Here is an 18,141-nt window from a genome sequence, read left to right on the forward strand (position 1 = left end):
AAAATGCTCACTGCAGAAAACTCCATGCCTGTCCTTCATTTCTAAATCACAGTCCTGATTTAGTCTTAATTAAGATGCCAATCTAAAAATATCCTGTCATATTTTAAGAACGAGCCAGTTCATTTGCCGTGTATGTCCTCACAAAGGTGTGAAACGCTTTTATCACAGCCTTGATCTTAGTGCACAAATCTGGGCAGCTGTGAGTTCCCAGAGCTTTTATGAACTGTGATCTACAGCCTTTTGGTCTATATTATACACTGCTCCAGCAGAGCCTACAGTTCTGCAGCAGAGAAGAGAGACTATTGCTAAAAATTCTACAGTACATGCACCAGCTTAAGCACCTCTCTTCCTCCTTATCTCTGAAGTTCACGCCAGATTAAATTTTAGATACAGAGCAAGGTTCACCTCTGTCACTGCCCTCCAAGAAATCACTTTGCAAGACTGGAATGCCTCCTTCAGGGAGGAAAGCCTTGGTTCTGCCCCTCTAAGAGAAGCAGATAAGGCACTGTGCCTGCGGGCAGATTACTTCCTCCATTTAGCAGATTTTTTTTTTTTTTCACTGTTCATTATTATGATTCTGGGACATGTGGTTTCAGGAAAAAAAAAAAAATCATAATCTGGCAGCTGCAGTATTTGATTTACAAGCGGCAATCTGCAAGTGGTAGAAACTTGCTAGGGGACACAGGAACAGGCGATTTTTCTTCTCTGGCAACAGCATTTTTTAGATGAAAGGCCTTTTTTCCTTAATCCCAGCCCTGCCTGGGTGACAGGGCAGGGGACAGACACCCATGTCCTTTGCAGAGCTCTTTGGAGAGCAAGAGAACCAAAAAAGACTTCGTGGACGAGACAGAGCAGCGTGAGGGTGCACAGAGGGACCCACAGGACACAGGCACTGTGGTGAGCATGGCTTGCTTTCTACCTCACGAACGTGCTCGAGAGGGCTGGCACAAGGATACAAGGCCACAGATAACGGTATAAAGTGCCATTATGATTTATTAATTTATTTTCATACATCGCTAATTCAGTTACAAATAATAAGACTTCTTAGTTTGATGGTTATGTACAGTGCGAAGGGCGTTAGCGCACACACCGCCGCCCAGCCGCCCGCCCGCCGTTGAGGGGCCGCGAGGCGCGGGAAGGCGGATTTTTCAGCAGTGTGGCAGCTGAGGCGCCGCGGGGCGCGGTGCTGCTTTACGGCAGTGCTTTGCGACGCCTCCGGCCGCGCTTTACGGCTGCGTGGCGGGGGCGGGGGGCGGGGAAGATGTCTGAGCGGGGAGAAGCCCCGGCGGCATCGGCGGGAACGGGGGGCGAGATGCCGGCTAAGAAGCAAAAGCTGAGCAGCGATGAGAACAGCAACCCTGGGGACCTGTCTGGCGATGAGAACGTGAGGCGGAGTGGGGGTGAAGGGGGAAGGTGGGGGCGGCGGTGGCGAGGCGGGAGCGTGCGGCAGCTCTGTAGGCGAGGGGCCGCGCTTTCCCCGCGTGCGTGAGGCAGAACTGGAGGCCCTGAGGTGCGAGCGGTCTTCTCTGTCACTTAAATACTCTTTTTTCCTCGCAAAGTAGCCAGAAAAAACGCTGCTTTTCGCGCAGCTCTGTGTCGTTTTTCATCACTGTTGTAAAGCAGCATTCAGTACTGATTTGTGCACGCAGCGCTTTGGGGAATGAAGGAATAGGGGATAATCGCAGCGTTGTAGGGGTTGGAAGGGTCCTCTGGGGATCATCCTGTCTGACCCCTCTGCTAAAGCAGCAGTAGGTTGCTGCTCATGAGCTGCTGTCAGCAGGAATTGCCTGCAAGGGTTGAGGGCTGTTACCTCTCAACTGTGCTAAAATAGAGCATTCAAAGCAAAGGTCGTGTGATTGATTTCAAAGTAGCTTAAGAGTTGAAAGATCATCTCAGCAATCTGGTAGTTGGTTTATGCAGTTGGTGAATTGGGGGAGTTACTGACATAGCAGTTAGTGAGAACTATTGCTGATAGGTGGATGGTTGGACTGGGTAATCTTGAAGGTCTTTTCCAACTTTGGTGATTCTGTGATTCAGTTCTGCATGATGTCTTTCTTGGTTAGAGCACTCAGTTGAAAGTAAGGAAGCTGGATCACATTGCCCATAATCACATCGCCCATAACCTGTGTAAGTGCTGCTGTTGAGGGAACAGCTCTGAGGTGCTGTGTGCTACTGCTGCTGGGCCTTACTGAGCATTGGTGCCAGGCAGCTGGACATGCAGTCCACACTTTTGTCCTTCAGCTTCTGCAGAACAGGAATACGCTTGGAAATACTGCTTCTCTGAAAGAGTGATCAGGCACTGGAATGGGCTGCCCAGGGAGGTGGTGGAGTCACCGACCCTGGAGGTGTTCAAGGAATGTTTGAACGTTGTGTTGAGGGACATGGTTTAGTGAGAATGATTGGTGACAGGTAGATAGTTGGGCTGGATGATCTTGTAGGTCTTCTCCAACCTTGGTGATTCTGTGATTCTGTGACTATAAGTTCTTTAGAAGGGATAGACAAGGAGGGGCTGTGCAGTAACTCTCTATGTTAGGGAGTGTTTCAGTGTTTGGCACAGGTTGCCCAGGGAGGTCGTGGAGTCACTGTCCCTCGAGGTTTTGAAGAGTAGATGTGGCACTGAGGGATGCGGTTAGTGGGCATGGTGGTGATGGTTGAAATAGATGATCTTGGATCATTTTTCTAATCTTAATGATTATATGATTTGTGAATCTGAGTGTAATGTGGTGACAGAGGCTCTCAGATTTGCTTTGGTGCTTGTTATAGTCTGTCTCAAAGGTGAAAAGATTATATTACCAAAATTTTGTTATGAACTTTGCTACTCCTGAAAGGCCTAGATTGTCCTTAAAAGTTGGCATAACAGTATTGATTTGCAGAAAATCTGTTTTTTCATGGAATCATAGAATGGCTTAAGTAGGAAGGGACATCAAAATCATCTTGTTCCAACCCTCCTGCCATGATCAGGGTTGCTAACCACTAAATTATACTCTAGATCAGGCTGCCCAGGGCCCCATCCAGCCTGGCCTTGTTCATCCCCAGGGATGAGACATCCACAGCTTCTTTGGGCAGCCTGTACCAGCACCTCACCAGGTACTCCACAGGTATCCTGAAGGCATGTTTGTTGGCTATGTTTTAGTTGTAGTTACCTGGTTGTATTGTATTATACCAAGTACTTGGTGTTCTTGTATTGACTGCATCTGATTAGTCCAGAGAAAGCTTCAGTTCTGTGAAGTATTATAACTCTTGACAGCAAGTGCTCTTAGGAGACCAGCGTTTGGCAGGCTCTGAAATTGCTTAGGGTAAAGGAAAAGAAATAGCTAAATGTAAAAATTGAAAAACCTGGTTATGCTTAGTAGGGGAAAGGATGCAGTGTGAAGGAAATAACTGACCTTATTCCATATTCCTAGTGGAGTTTGTGATGCAGCTTCCTGTTACACTTCATGTCTTGCAATGACAGGTTGTTTATTGTCTGTCTGCCTCTGTCTCCCCAAATTTGGATCTTGTCATCATGTGGCTGTGAAATGAGTTGTATTTCACCAGCTTTCTGCTGGAAAATGTACAGGCAAACTTGCCAGGGGGAAAATGAAGTTTGTTGATTTAACAAGCTGAGCTTTCTCACATGGGTTTTACTTCTTATGATGCAGGTGAAGTGTGCTTCCCCATAGCCCTCCTAATAGTTTTGTGTCCTTTTTATACTGTGGTGCCCCAGACTGGCTTGCAGTGCTGGAGATGAGAATCTGTTAGAAAGAGTAGGAGGGAGGGGTGAAACTTCCTCTTCCAGTGGCACTGCTGGCTTATTGCAGAACTGTGCCTGATGCTATCGAGGGCCTACAGAGATATTCCAGAGTGATTAGATTCCTGACATGGGTAAACATGTTTTTAAACAAATATTGTCTTAATTCATTAGTTCACAAGTATTCATTTCATTTACATCAAAATACTTCCTAGGAAGGCAATGACTTTGTATTCAGATATTTCTTAAGAACGGCTTCCTGGATTCCAAAGAAATTTCACTGTATCACAGTTCGTGTATGACCCTTTTGGTTTAGTCTTCGTGTGACTCATGTTCTGTTTCCAGAGAGAAATGCTATTATGTTAGTAACAGATTTAAGTATGTGAATCTAAATAAAAACCAAGTCCTGGGGGATCTTTTGTTCTTATGGAGGAAGAAGGGGAAAGTGAAAAGGCTAAGTGCTGTAGTTAGCTGATGAATTTATACATCAGTTAATTATATCTTTGTTCCATTCTGTGTAATTCAAATGTTTTCAGGATGATGCTGTTAGTATTGAAAGTGGTACTAACACGGAACGCCCTGATACCCCAACAAACACTCCTAATGCACCAGGAAGAAAAAGCTGGGGAAAAGGAAAATGGAAGTCAAAGAAGTGCAAATATTCCTTCAAATGTGTAAATAGCCTAAAGGTAGGTATATGTAAACTTCAGCGTGGGAGTGTGGGATACTGTTTGCTGTCAGTGATGTAAATACAGACTGTGAGACAGTCAAGACAATTATATACATATATATAATAGAATATTTAAAAATATCTGTGTTTGGAGTTTATTTGAAGAAAGTACTTTTCTTATTTGGGATTGTCCAAGTTTTGAAGAAAAAGAATGTTTAGAAATAGGAATCAGGGTAAGCAATGCTGCAATTAGTCCAATTATTTTACAAAGTTATGTTTGATATTTTATAATTATGTATTTTATCAAAGCTGTAGTTACTGATATGTGGATTATCAAAGTGAAACTGGATGTGTGACAGCTTGCTGCAAAGCACAGATTCCATACAGATTTTTCTTCCTGATGAAATGTATTTTAAGAACACAAACAATCACAATGTTGGGAATAATTTTCTCCACTCACTTTTCATATCATTTTTTTCTGTTATCTGACCATTGTCATTAATCAGTTGTCATGAATCACATTGTGCAATTTGATTAATTAGTCATGAGGGTTGTGTTTGTACCTGATGTGGGTCATGTATATACAGAATACCTGCTGCTATGAAGGGATGTGGGCTTGTGATTTTGACTCCCTGTTTTTGTGTTTAGGGTATTGTTTTCTTCTGCACTAAGCACAGGACTGTGAGGAACTGAATGAGTTGTTTTCACTTTGATTCTTGCACAACACCAGGATATTTTTTCATTCCCCAGCCTCGTGTGGAATATCTATGTGTTAAAAGCTGTAAATATGCCAGTGGATTTTATTTTTATATGATTTCTTAAAAAAGGAAAGCTTGAATCCTGAACACGATAGTTGTTCTTTTTATCTGTCTAACAAGAGGTTATGTGCAGCTCCATAGCGGGTGATTTTTGCAGAATTTCTTTAACAGGTTTGTGTCATTTTCTCACATTTAACTGTTGGGTTTTGCTGATGTTGCTGTCTTCTGAATTTAGGCTTCAGACTGCCTCACTGAAATGTTAGCGTAGCTAAGTAGGAGCGGATGAGAGATTTGGATCATGGAAACCTCCTGAATGAGCTTTGCCGCAGAAGAAATTGTGATATGAAGTTACTCTGACAAAAGTGTCTGGGGAAAGCAGTTGATCTTAATGTGTTTTCTGAGGTATAAGAATGACCTCCAGATCTTTCAGAGTGGAGGAGTTCTTTCATTTTCACCCAGGTAGGCAGCAGTTGTGTGGTTCGCATTCTCCCCCATGGATGGTGCTTTTTATGGCTTCAAGTCTTGCTTAAACAGGGCTGTGGGCCTTTCAGCACCCAAACATTTAGCAATATCTGAATTATGCTTAGTGTATTTGTTTTCTTTCCACAGACATCCCAAACTGGTTAGTACTTTTTAAGGGCATTCTGGAATAACAGAACATCTCTCATATCTACCCTAGGGTGACCCAAAAGATCACCCTGTGTGGTTAATCCACAACTTCAAGGACTTGGATTGGGGTCTGGGAACAGATTGCTGTGCAAGTGGAATCAAACACAGAGAGTAAATGTAGCATCTTCAGCTAAGTGAGTTGTATTATTTCTAAATTTTCCAGTTTCTCTTTGAACTGGTTTAAAGACCAAATAGTAGCCAGGTTAGGTAATTCTTTTTACTTCATTTTTGAGGAAGCTTCTTTTTTCTTATCCTCAATATTACAGATACTGTGAAGATAAACTGTAACAATTGAATATTGTGTGTTGGTTCAGAGAGACATTAAACTTGTTGGGTATCACATTGCATCATGCATCTCATTCTGCCTTTGAACTGTGCAGTGAGATGGATGTACTGAAATTAAAAGTCAACGTGATTTAAAGACCTAGAAATTTATTTTAATATTCTTTAGAGATGGATAGATATATTTTTTTCAATTTCTTACTATTCCATCTTTCGTTTGGTTTTACTTCTTTCTTCCTGAAGACAAAGAAATATGGCCATTGCTGACTGCTTTGAATGTCAGATGGTTATGATTCAGCCTGAAAAACACAGTGCTTGCTAAATATGCCTTTTAACCACTAGTGTGAAAGTTATTTTGGCTGAAATTTAAGCGTCAGGCAAACAAATATGTAACTTGGAAAATGACAGGAAATCAAAAAGTGCTTTATTTCATTGCTTTTTACAGCACTACGTTACTGGAAGGTATACTGAAAAAATCTTTGCTATCCGTGGGCTGAGTGGCAACGTAATTTATGAATGAGCAGACACAACTAAAAGAAGTACATCCTCACTTCTGCGTATAATTTTTTCTTCTAGATCTTCCAGCAAAGAGAAATTCTGCTTTGATGTGCTCTCTTCAGAACAACACCACTGTTTGCCCTACCCTTCCCTCTTGTTTAGGGTGTGGTAGAGTAGTTGTTAGCTGTTGAATGTCCTGTCTCAGCTTTTACTCACTGTCCCTGGACCTGGGAATTGGATTCTAGTTTGTTGTTGGATAAGGGAGAAGTAACTAAAACCACAGCCAGTGGTGGTTTGCTTCCCCTTCAGGAAACCAGGAATGCATGTGTGGTCAGTTTGTGCCTCGTTAGCAGCGTGGGTGATGGCATTTTAAAATGTGCTCATGCACTTGCAGGTGATTATTTTGTGTGTGCGTTGGCTTAGTGTTTATTTTGCTGCCTTCTGTCTAAAAACAGGTCTAACCTTATTTTGTCTGTCTGAAGCTGAGTTGCTATTTAGCTAGTGAGGGCAGAACCAACTGCTGATTATCTATTTATCTTTGTAGCAACTGTAGGATCTGTTTCTTTGCCTTCTTTCTGGTGCACAAAGAACTCAAGTAGTTTAGGCCTGTGCTCTTTTTTTATACAAGAGTCAAGGTGGTTTTTCACCATTCTACTCTTGAACCAATATTTGAGTCAAACTGTCTATAAAACCAAGAGTCAGGTTGTTGTGACAGATCCAGCCTTTCAGGATAACTGTAATGTGCAGCACCTAACAGTGTAATGTTTTGAAAACCTGGTTAGCAGCAGGAACAAAGATTAAAACAGATAAGCGTTATCAAAATAGTATGTGCTCTTCCTAACCAGTGAGGATGATGGTAGTTTAAATGAGGTAAGTGTAACTTCAGGCAGATACTCTGGTGTTTTCCTAATTCTACGTCACGTAATTTAATTTTAATGCTTTACTGGTGCTGAATAACTCTTTTTTTTTTTTCTTCTGTACTGGGGTTGCTAATAGCCTTGCTACTTTTCCCACGTTCCCCATTAAACAGCTACCCTGTTCTTTAATGTTACAATGGCTAATGCTTAGAGTTCAACTTCAGACATGTTTTCTTAATCTGTATTCAGCTCTGAAAATTGTACCTCTCCTTACAAGATGCAAGAGGGCCTTCACTCCAAGATTTTTTTTTTCGCCTAGCTCTTCTAGCTGTCCCTGTTGAGGTAATAACAGATACTGCCTTTCCCAGTAAATATGGCCTACTTTAAATTTTCCAGACTTCCTTTTTAGCGAACTTTTTTTTTTTTTTTTTTTGAGTAGAATTGAATTCCTCACCCATACCCCCTCCTCAAATTTGTTCTGTGGTTCCTGTATGGGTTAGAGCTGCCAGGGCTAATATTTCTCATGTTGTCTCTGAAGCACTGCCATTTGAAGGCTGCTTAACAGCCATCATGAGACACTTCCTTCCTGCCTGTACTGTCCCAGACAGTCCCCTGTGGGGAGGCACTTTAATGAACATTATTCTTACTGAAAACATCCTGTCAGGACAGGCCAAAATACTGTTATCAATTAATAACAAGCACCACCATATTCATTGCGATTTATAAACATATCTGCTTCTTTTTTTTCCTCTTAAACTGATGTAAAATGTTTAAAAATAATACTTGACATTCTTCTGATAACTATTCGTGAAGGAGATCTGAAAACACTTTCTAGACATGAACTTTGCAGCAGCTTTGTGACACGCTGGAATTAATTAATTGTGCCTGTGATAGAGTTGCAAGACCTAACTGTGCTGTAGTAGTTAAATGTAACCCTTCTCCACCCTTACACCAGTATAACTCTTTTCAATCCTAACAGGTCTCCTTTGTGATGTTGTAAATCCTTGTATGAAAGTACCTATAGGGATATAAAGTGCTTATAGATGTGACCTTAGGATGTTTCCTTGTTGAAAGATGCAAAGCAAAGTAGTTGGGCCAGCTTCTGGCCTCAGCTGTGAGACTACAGTTTTTCCCTTTGAATTTAAAACTTTGTTGAGAGGAAAGAAATACTGCTTTATCCTCTGTGAAGATAGCCAAATTAAAATGTGATGTTACAAAACTGTTCTTTTTAGCTGTTTGCTATCTAAAATTATGTTGGGTGTGAACCTAGTAGTTCGGAGAGAAAAACATAACAGTTTAACTGTTTCCCATTACAGCTGAATATCACAGAAATAATGTGTTTGTGGCCTTTTTTTTTTTTTTTTCTAATCTTGCTTTACATCTGCAGGAGGACCATGGTCAGCCTTTGTTCGGAGTCCAGTTTAACTGGCACAGTAAAGAAGGTGATCCTCTTGTTTTTGCCACTGTAGGCAGCAACAGAGTGAGTAACCTGTTCTTAACCATAAGCCCTCCTGTGCGATTTTCTTTGCATTTGTTTTTTTTTTTTTTTTTTCCAATGAAACCCTTACCTGCATGTAGTACTGACACATGGTAATTTCACATACAAAGCTGTATTTCTGAGGTATGTAGTGTCTGTTATCTTGGAGATGTACTGCCTCTAAGTAACTGTATGATGTCATGCCTTAGCTGCTTGGGAATTAGCCTCTGTAGTAATGAAAATTTCGCAAGTAACATGAACGTATGGTAAAGAAGACAGGTGCATAAATGTATCTTCTCTCTGAAATTACTCTTCTTAGATGTTACTGTTTCTAGAAGGCTAAATTAATGGCCTTTGTGAGGTGACTTCATATGCTTTTTCTGAACAAGTTTCTATGTTGTTTTAGTCTTGAAGTTCCTTGTATGGAAGTGTTGTAAATAAACAAGAAGCCTCTCATTTCCAGATTTGTCCAGCATGACAAAAGTGCTAAATTAAAATTGACTATATATCAAATGCTCACGTAAAGACTAGGTCTGGTTAGAGGTGATTGAACTAACTAGTTATAAGTAGAGAATATTCAAATAATATCTTTTAGTATTTGGGAAGGACTGCTAACAAGTCCTGGAATGCTGCTTTACTAAAACTCTGCTGTGCCTGTTATTTTATCAAACTATTTCCCACTATTAGAAGCAAACAGGTGAGATGAGAGCTAAACCATAGAAGCATACCGCCACTCCATAAGGAGCTCAGTGCACAGTTGTATTTGATTTCCTCCTGAACTATCACAAGTAAGTAACAATCTTGCCCACTTCTTTCTTTCCCCAGGTTACTTTATATGAATGCCACTCCCAAGGAGAAATACGTCTGTTACAGTCCTATGTGGATGCTGATGTATCCTTCTAAGTAAAAATACAGTTTGATTCCTCTTTATCAAAATTGTGGGGGCTTTGTAGGAAAAAGAACACAGAGGCTTTTCTATGATTTAATACCCTGCTCATCTGGCACATTCCTCATGTTAGGTCTTAGCCTTCTTTCTTCTTTCCCACATACTCGAGTCTCTCATATTGAAATAATATTGGAAATGCAGACTCATGGAATATGCTGCATTAAAGTATTTGAAAACTGATTCTCTGTCAGTTCAGTATTCCCAACACCAATATTTGTGCAATGTTTCATGTTCAGTGTTTTACAGTGGTCTCAGCTCTTTGAATTGGAACTGGATTTCAAGGCTAAGAATTATGTTTCATACTCTGAAGTGGTAATAACTTCTGTTGATCAGTTGCAGCTCACCAGTTACTGACTTGTGACTGGGTCTTGATTCATTCTCATTTTTATTCCCAGTCTTTGGAGAAAGATTGAAAAGCAGTGCCGAGAGAGGTGTTCTTTTTGTTTTATGAAACAGAAGTGAGGAAATCTGTAGAAAAGTCAGTGTTGATTATTTGCAGATGTCTGATCAAATACTCAGCTTTTTATTGTTGGATCCAGCAGAGGTTCATAGACACATGGACAACAAGTTTGCTTGAAAAAGCCCTTTAAAAAAATATATTTACAGTTAAGTTTGCTTGAAACCAAACCAAAACCAGTCTCTTCTGTGTTCCTTAACATCAGATGTAGGCAGATGAAAACTTCTATACCTGTGCATGGACATATGATAGCAATACAAGCCATCCTCTTCTTGCTGTGGCAGGGTCCAGGGGTATTATTAGGATAATTAATCCTATTACAATGCAGTGCATAAAGGTAAGTGCTCAGAACTTTGAAATGAAGCTTATGTTTCAGTAATGCATGAAACATGTCTTCTAAGTACATGTAAACATGAGGGAAATGATAACTTGGTCTCTGAATTCTATCCCAGCACTACGTGGGTCATGGAAATGCAATCAATGAACTGAAATTCCATCCAAGAGATCCAAATCTCCTTTTATCTGTAAGCAAAGGTGAGGAAAAAAACCTCTTATGTTGTTGAATAAATCAGGATACTTTGGATTGGATTTTTGATCTTGCAAATGGCCAAAATCTCTCAAGTCTTTGAAAATTTTATTAGTGGGACTGAACAGGTTTAGCTTGAAAGTTAGAGCAAATCTTGTTCTTCTTGGATACATATTAAATACACATTAAATCCATGGCCTACAATAAAAATAACTCTACTTGTGGTGCAAAGGGATTGTGAACACCACTGCTTTTTCAGGAAAGAAATGCGAGCACTGGAGTTGCTTTTTCCTATCTTACTTGGTTTCAATTTCTTTCAATTGTTGAAGCGTGGTGCCATCTAGTGAGGGTATTTTAATGTTGCAGATGGCATTCACCACTGTCTGCAAAGGGAAAACTGTGATTCTGTCTCTCTGAAGAGCAGCTCTGACTTTCTTAGGACTTATGAGTGAAAAGGGTATTAGTGAAGGAAGAAGCAAGTTAATGCTGTGGTGTCTCATGGGCTTGTCCAGTCTAAACAGTCACAGCTTCCTAATCTGGACTGTTCTGTTAAGTAAGGGGGTACTTGATCTGCCTCAAGAGCAAGCCTTCAGAAGTGCAGAGCTGGTAACATAAGGAGACTTCTGACTTAAATGTAACCACTGTCATTGATTAAACTATGTGAGAATTAGAGTTGGGAACTTCTCTGATTCTTCCAACTGTCAAGTTTGTGCTGCAGGCCTACTTTTAAATTTCAGGACTTCTGTGTATTTTGTCTTTTTGATACCATTTTGACATCAGCCAATAGATATATGAGGTTTAATCTGGATACTACATATAATTGGGCATAAAGCAGGAGAGTACTGGAGTCTCTCTGATTGATTGAGAGATTGAGTAGAAAAAGTGGAAAATATTTGGGACTGAGTGGCCTCCACTTGGTATTACCATAATTCAGTGTAGTATGTGTTTGCAGAATCCAAATGGGAAATGCATTAGAGATTCCCATTTCTACATGGGAAATACAGTAGAAGTCCTTAATTAGAAACTGTCAAAATTATCCTTAAATGAGCAGGCTCATCTGACTGACTTTGGAATATGTATTGTTTATTGAAACAGTTCCTCCCATCCCTACAGTCTGTGGCTCATAAAGAATAGTAGTTAAAAGAAAAAAATAAAATTAAAAAAACTTATTGAATGCTGTTGTAAGAATGGCTGAAAGGAATTTTAACACTTCAAGATCAGACTCTTATTCACTTTTCAGATGATCTAAAGACCTAAGTATGTTTGGTTTAGTTGTAATGGCAATTTAGTTAATTCAGTTCCATTGTTTCTAACAACTGAAGAAGAATGAAGTGCCTTTTAAATGTTTACATCAACACCTGTTATTGAAAGTGGTGAAGCTGAAATATATTATTCATATGTACATATAAAAAGCAGCATGTAATTTTATTTGTTCTTTATAGATCATGCATTGAGACTGTGGAACATCCAGACAGACACGCTGGTTGCAATATTTGGAGGAGTAGAAGGGCACAGGGATGAGGTGTTAAGTGCAGTAAGTGGAAGACTGTGGGGCAGTGATTTAGATTTACAAAGGGTAGTAAGCCTATAGCATGCAACTTTTTATCCTCCTGTGCACTGTTTTGATATTTTACCTGCTTTAAAAGAAAAGTGCATAAATAAAGTTTAGATGTAGTGGTTTCATTGATCTGGCCACCTCTCCGTAGTCAGGACAGGTGTTCACTTTCTGTTTCTGTTTCAGTAGCTAGTTTTCTCACAGTGCAGCCTAGAACTAAATAAAATACACTCAGTGGGGCTGGAAAGAGTAATAAGTTTATTATAGTCCCATCTGTGAAGTTCTCGTAGTCTTAGCAAACCAAAGCAACAGATCTTTTAAAGGCATGGTAGTGAAGGAAAGAAGCTCTTTCAGGTAAGTTATGCTGCTTTTCAGTGGCTACAAACAGATGCTGGTACCCAGTAAATACTGACTAGAATAGCTGACTTTTGAATACACTCTTCATAACAGTTGTTTTCTTTTCTGCTGTGGGATTTGAAAGGTGAGGTATATATCTATTCAAGACCTGATGCTGTATTCTCTTTATTCTCTTGTAGTCATATCCATGTAGAAGACCTGGAGTTGTATCAGAATTCCTCTATAAAATGAAACCTAGGGAACTGACTGAGAGGGACACTAGCCGTAGATTTGTTTGTCAGTGCTGCTGAATGTGCCTCTCTTTCTTGATGGGGAGTAACTATGGTCATTAAGATATTGTGTTTCTTTGTAGTTAGTAAGATTGTTAGTATTTTTCTCAGTGAAATATGCAGTTTTTATTGTATTCTTTACACAGAAAAAGCTGTTTTGATGGAAATGTTTGAATAAAATCTGAGTTGATGTAATGCAGCTTAGGTTGGGGGTGCTCAAAATTATTTCATATACATAGGATTATGATCTTCTTGGTGAAAAAATCATGTCTTGTGGAATGGATCACTCTCTCAAACTCTGGAGAATTAATTCCAAGAGAATGATAAATGCCATCAAAGAGTCTTATGAGTACAATCCAAATAAAACAAACAGGTATGTAGTCTTCATCTTCTTGGCTTTGTGGGGTTCTTTTGTTTGTTTGTTTGTTTTGTTGTTTTTAAATAAAAACTCTCATTAATGGCCCAGATTAATTCTTGTAGACATTAGAAAGTTTTTGGAGATAATGTCCAGCATAATCCCCAGGTCACTGAATTCTTAACACTTTTATTTTTAAATATCTTAATTACTTCTTAATTATTTATTTGACTAGGGAATGTCTGGGATTATCATCTTTATCATTCTTAAAGCTTGTATTACATCATGTTTTAAGACGTGTCAGTAGTTTTTCTTCCCCCCACTTCCGAATTTCTAGGAGGGAATCAAATTGTTAAACGTAGTAAAAAATTTAGTTTTATATTGAGTAGTTATCTGTCATTATTGTGTTTGTTATCTGACTCTGGGGCTGGAAAAAAACAACTGCTTATGTAGTAATAACTTTAATTTTCATCACTCTCTTATCTCACTTCAGATACACATAAATTGTTGATTAAACATAGTGATTTGTTATACGATAGATACATTTCTCCCTATGAAGTTCATCAACTCTTTAATCTTCCAGTTAAACCACTGAGAGAATTGAAGAGTCTAAAACACACTGAACATGTTCAGCAATGAGACTAGCTGTAAAAGTGCTCTCACTTTTTTTGGTAATGTTGCCAACTATTAAATGATGCTTTAAAAAAGAAAAGTAGAAATGTTTTTTTTTTAGTGTGCTTTTCTATTTTACAGTCTAGGTGTTGCAGAATAAGCATCAGGAAAATGGAGCTTAAATTAGTTCTTGAGGTGGTACTTAGCAATGGGAGCTGTGTGCAGCTTCTGAAGGTGTGGTTTTGCTTTGTGCAGCCTTTTATAGTTAAGCATTTTGGGAAATAAGTTATTTTAGTAGGAACGAGATGAAAATGGACAGTTCCCATTTTTATTAAAATAAAAAGTACAAAATCTACTTTGCAGCAGAATTGTTAAAAGAACAAAAAAGACAGACCTGTCCTTTTAACATTGACATATACTAAAACTGGCCATTGAAAATTGGGCTTGTATTTCAGTGTTTCTCTGAACCTCACATGGCTGTTTTTTCCATAGGCCTTTTATTTCCCAGAAAATCCACTTTCCTGACTTTTCTACAAGAGACATACATAGAAACTATGTTGACTGTGTACGATGGTTGGGTGACCTAATTCTTTCCAAGGTAAGGTGCAAGCTTTTTCATCCACCTTGCTTTTACTTGCTTTTTTAGGCTCTTAAACAGTAGTAGTTCCACTAGAATATGAATTGTAGGTTAACTTACTATGCTGCATGAAATGATTTTATATTACTGATTTTGGCAACTGTTTGCATGTGTAGATAAGCAACTTTTACTTTAAAAGGAAAATGATTATAGCAGTCATAACTGTGCTGAAAGTAGCAGGATATCAACTACCCATGTTCTCCGTGAGAAGTGCAGAAAGAGAATGAATGCATAGTCACTCATGTGGGGTCCTGCAGCTAAATGGAGAAATGAGGATTCGCACAATGGAGTTCCTTGGAATTGTGTGATAAGACTAGCAATGCTTTCTGGCAGACATTAAACTACGTTGTGGCACTGCATCTTTGACAGAAATTGGTGCGTGTTCTCTTAATTGTTATAAGGACTGTCTAAAAATTCCTTGAATCTAGGTTATTTCAAACCAAAAATGTATGGTTGAGTACATGTGGTTGATTTCTTCTTAAGTGTGTGAGGGAGGGCACCTGCAATCCTGTTAGCTGGCAGACCTGTGAGGGCAGCGATACCCTGCAGAGGGTTGTGATGTTGGTGATGTGGCTGTGATCTGAGGACAGAGATGAGATTCTCAGTTTTACTTTTTTAACATAGGATGGTTTGGGTTGGAGGGGACCTTTAAGATCATCTATTTCCAACCCCCTGCCATAGGTAAGGATACTTCCCACTAGATCAGGTTGCTCACAGTCCCATCCAGCCTGGGAACACTGTTAATGAGATGAAATGTTAGCTTATAATTAAACTGAATGTTGCACAGTATAAACTGTAGTGCTTTTTTTTTTGTGACTTTTTTTTTGTTGTTCACTGCTTTTCCCCCCAGTCTTGTGAAAATGCCATTGTATGCTGGAAACCTGGTAAAATGGAGGATGATATAGATAAAATCAAGCCAAGTGAGTCGAATGTGACCATACTTGGGAGATTCGATTACAGCCAGTGTGATATATGGTACATGAGGTTTTCAATGGATTTCTGGCAAAAGGTATGTGTGAGCTTGGACCTTGCTGTACCTGGAGGTGTGTAGCTCTTCATTCATTCTATATTTCTGTGTATGGGAAGTTTTGGTACCTGTGATGTGGTGTCTGAGAAGCAGAATGGTCTGTTACAAGGGACTTTTTGTGAAACTTATATTTATTGATATCTTCTTCCTCTATCTGCAGAGATAGATAATAATATGGGAGAAAGGAAGCAAATTATTTAGAATTTCCAACCACTTCATCAAACTTGTTAAGCAATTAATGTTCAAACATTTAAACATAACTGTAGAGTCTTCATAAAAGTTTGAGTTTTATGAGTTTTCATACCTTTTTGAATAATACAGTAAGACTTCTCTATCCTCTGCTTTCTTTTTAAGATGCTTGCTCTTGGCAATCAGGTTGGCAAACTTTACGTTTGGGATTTGGAAATAGAGGATCCTCATAAAGCCAAGTGAGTACATAATGCTCAATTTTATTTTTGTTGAGACAGGAATTTGGGGAACTTTCCTCTTTCTTTTATTGACAACTACTGATATTCTTAAGCTGCTGATATTCTAGAGTGGTAGCCACTCTAACTACTAAGTAAATAAATGTTCTGAGCCCCTGGAGGTTATTTATTTATTTTACTGTTCTATTATTTACATTACAGTAGTGCCAAGAGGTACCAATCAAATTGTGTCGAGCAGTATATGAAGATAAAGTGAAAGAATGTATCTTTCTCCAATTGCTTGCAAATTGATTAGGTTGAAGATTTATGGAGCAATTAGAAGAAATAGATGGAAGGACTAGAGTAATGAGGGTACAAAGGTTAACTATGAGCACAAACTGAAGAAAACAATATGGCTTTTCAGTTTCTTGCCTGTGTGGCCAGGTGATTTTATTGCATGTTTGAACACACGTACAATATATTTGTGAACATCCAGTAATGCGTATGTGTTCATATGTAAAAATACAGACATGCATATAATAAATAGCTGAAAAATGCTGCAGTACTGAATTGCTATATGGCCATATTTTATTCCTAACAACTGGAAAAGAACATTGATTACTAAATAACGTGATTCAATAAGATTTTAATCAATGCTTCAGTGAAAATTGGGCGGATGAGAAATGGCAGTGGGTGAACCAGAAATCAGTGCTTTCCCAAGTCCAAATTTGGAATACAAAATACAATGTGATATAATCCTGCTACTTTCTGAATTCCTCCTAGGTCACATAAGTAAGAAAGTGGTGAAACAGCACTCCGTAATGTAGTAGCAGCAAGTGCAGGTTTAACATTGCAGCTGAATAATTTTCTTTTATTTATAGGTGTACGACTCTTACTCATCCTAAATGTGTTGCTGCCATTCGACAAACCAGTTTTAGCAGGGATAGTAGTATCCTTATAGCTGTGTGTGATGATGCCAGTATCTGGCGCTGGGACAGACTACGATAAGTTACTTTTTCTTAATTCAAAGTAGAAAATATATTTTCAAATTATAATATAGTCTGTTAACTTGCTAGTACGGTAGATGCGTTTAGCTTAGACTTTCTCAAAGGTTCAGCAGGCTGGAGCTGAACTTAGTGATGTTTACATTCTGTGTATTGTTTTGCTTGAACTTTTGCTGCTTTTAATAAAAAGAAGTATTTTTGTAAAGTTTTCTGAACTGTCCATTTTAATTATTTACCACAATAAGCTTTCAGTTATGACCCATGGAATTGCTTTATGTACAGCTAGTGCATAAATACATAGTAACTTGCTTGACACTGTGTTCATCCTTTTTTATGCTGACTAGAAACATAATGAAGCTATTGAATATTATCCAGGGATAAAACATTTGTGTGTGTAAAATTGAAATGTTAGTGCTTGTATTCTTTGTAAGTGTTCTAAGACACTGCAGAATAGTTATGTGTACCTCTGTGAACAACGGAACTGTTAATAATGTTTAGCAAAGATTAACCATTTAGGGCTCTTTTTTCCTACTGTTCTCTTATCCTTTACCCTGAATTGAAAAGAATACTTTACGGTATTACGTACATGCAAGCACAGTCTTTGGCAACATATTAGTGCTTTTTTTTTTTTTTTTTTTTTAATTGAATTAAAGAGGTAGTCCTGTCTCCAACTGACTTTTCAAGTATATATCAGGCTTTTATCTTTCATGATATTGCATTTGCCTCTTTGTTCCACTGTGGGAAGCTCATAAATTCTGTTTAGGTGGCCTACCTGTTCAGCTTGAAATGGTATTGACTAAGCCAGTTCTATTAGTTTGTACTTAGAAATTTGCAAAACAATGAGATCTGGAGCTGGCAAGTAGTTTGCAAGCGTTAGTCTGTAACATATGATTACCCTCCTTTATAGAAAAAAAAATATATATATTCTTATTCCTGGAGAACAGCCATAATACCTTTGTAGCAAAATAAGCTGAGGAGGGGAAAGGTGAGAAGTGGGGCTGGAGGGTTTTAATCCCTCGTTCAACTGAACTGCTAGCACAGCATGAGCTAG

The 18,141-nt window shown here is 38.9% G+C and overlaps 1 protein-coding gene across 1 annotated transcript; it reads left to right on the forward strand.

Annotated features, from left to right (window-relative positions):
- Positions 1 to 1,249: 1,249 nt before the first annotated feature.
- EED (embryonic ectoderm development) lies at positions 1,250 to 17,705 on the forward strand. The gene is made up of 12 exons (XM_031612406.2): positions 1,250 to 1,384; positions 4,267 to 4,419; positions 8,852 to 8,944; positions 9,767 to 9,832; positions 10,556 to 10,681; positions 10,797 to 10,878; positions 12,313 to 12,404; positions 13,291 to 13,424; positions 14,511 to 14,616; positions 15,506 to 15,664; positions 16,037 to 16,110; positions 16,968 to 17,705. Exons 1-12 carry the CDS (start codon positions 1,262 to 1,264, stop codon positions 17,092 to 17,094), a joined length of 1,335 nt encoding a protein of 444 aa, XP_031468266.1. The 5' UTR covers positions 1,250 to 1,261; the 3' UTR covers positions 17,095 to 17,705.
- Positions 17,706 to 18,141: the final 436 nt, after the last annotated feature.

This window comes from Phasianus colchicus, chromosome 1, assembly GCF_987193195.1.
Source record: "Phasianus colchicus chromosome 1, bPhaCol1.hap1.1, whole genome shotgun sequence".
Taxonomy (NCBI): domain Eukaryota; kingdom Metazoa; phylum Chordata; class Aves; order Galliformes; family Phasianidae; genus Phasianus; species Phasianus colchicus.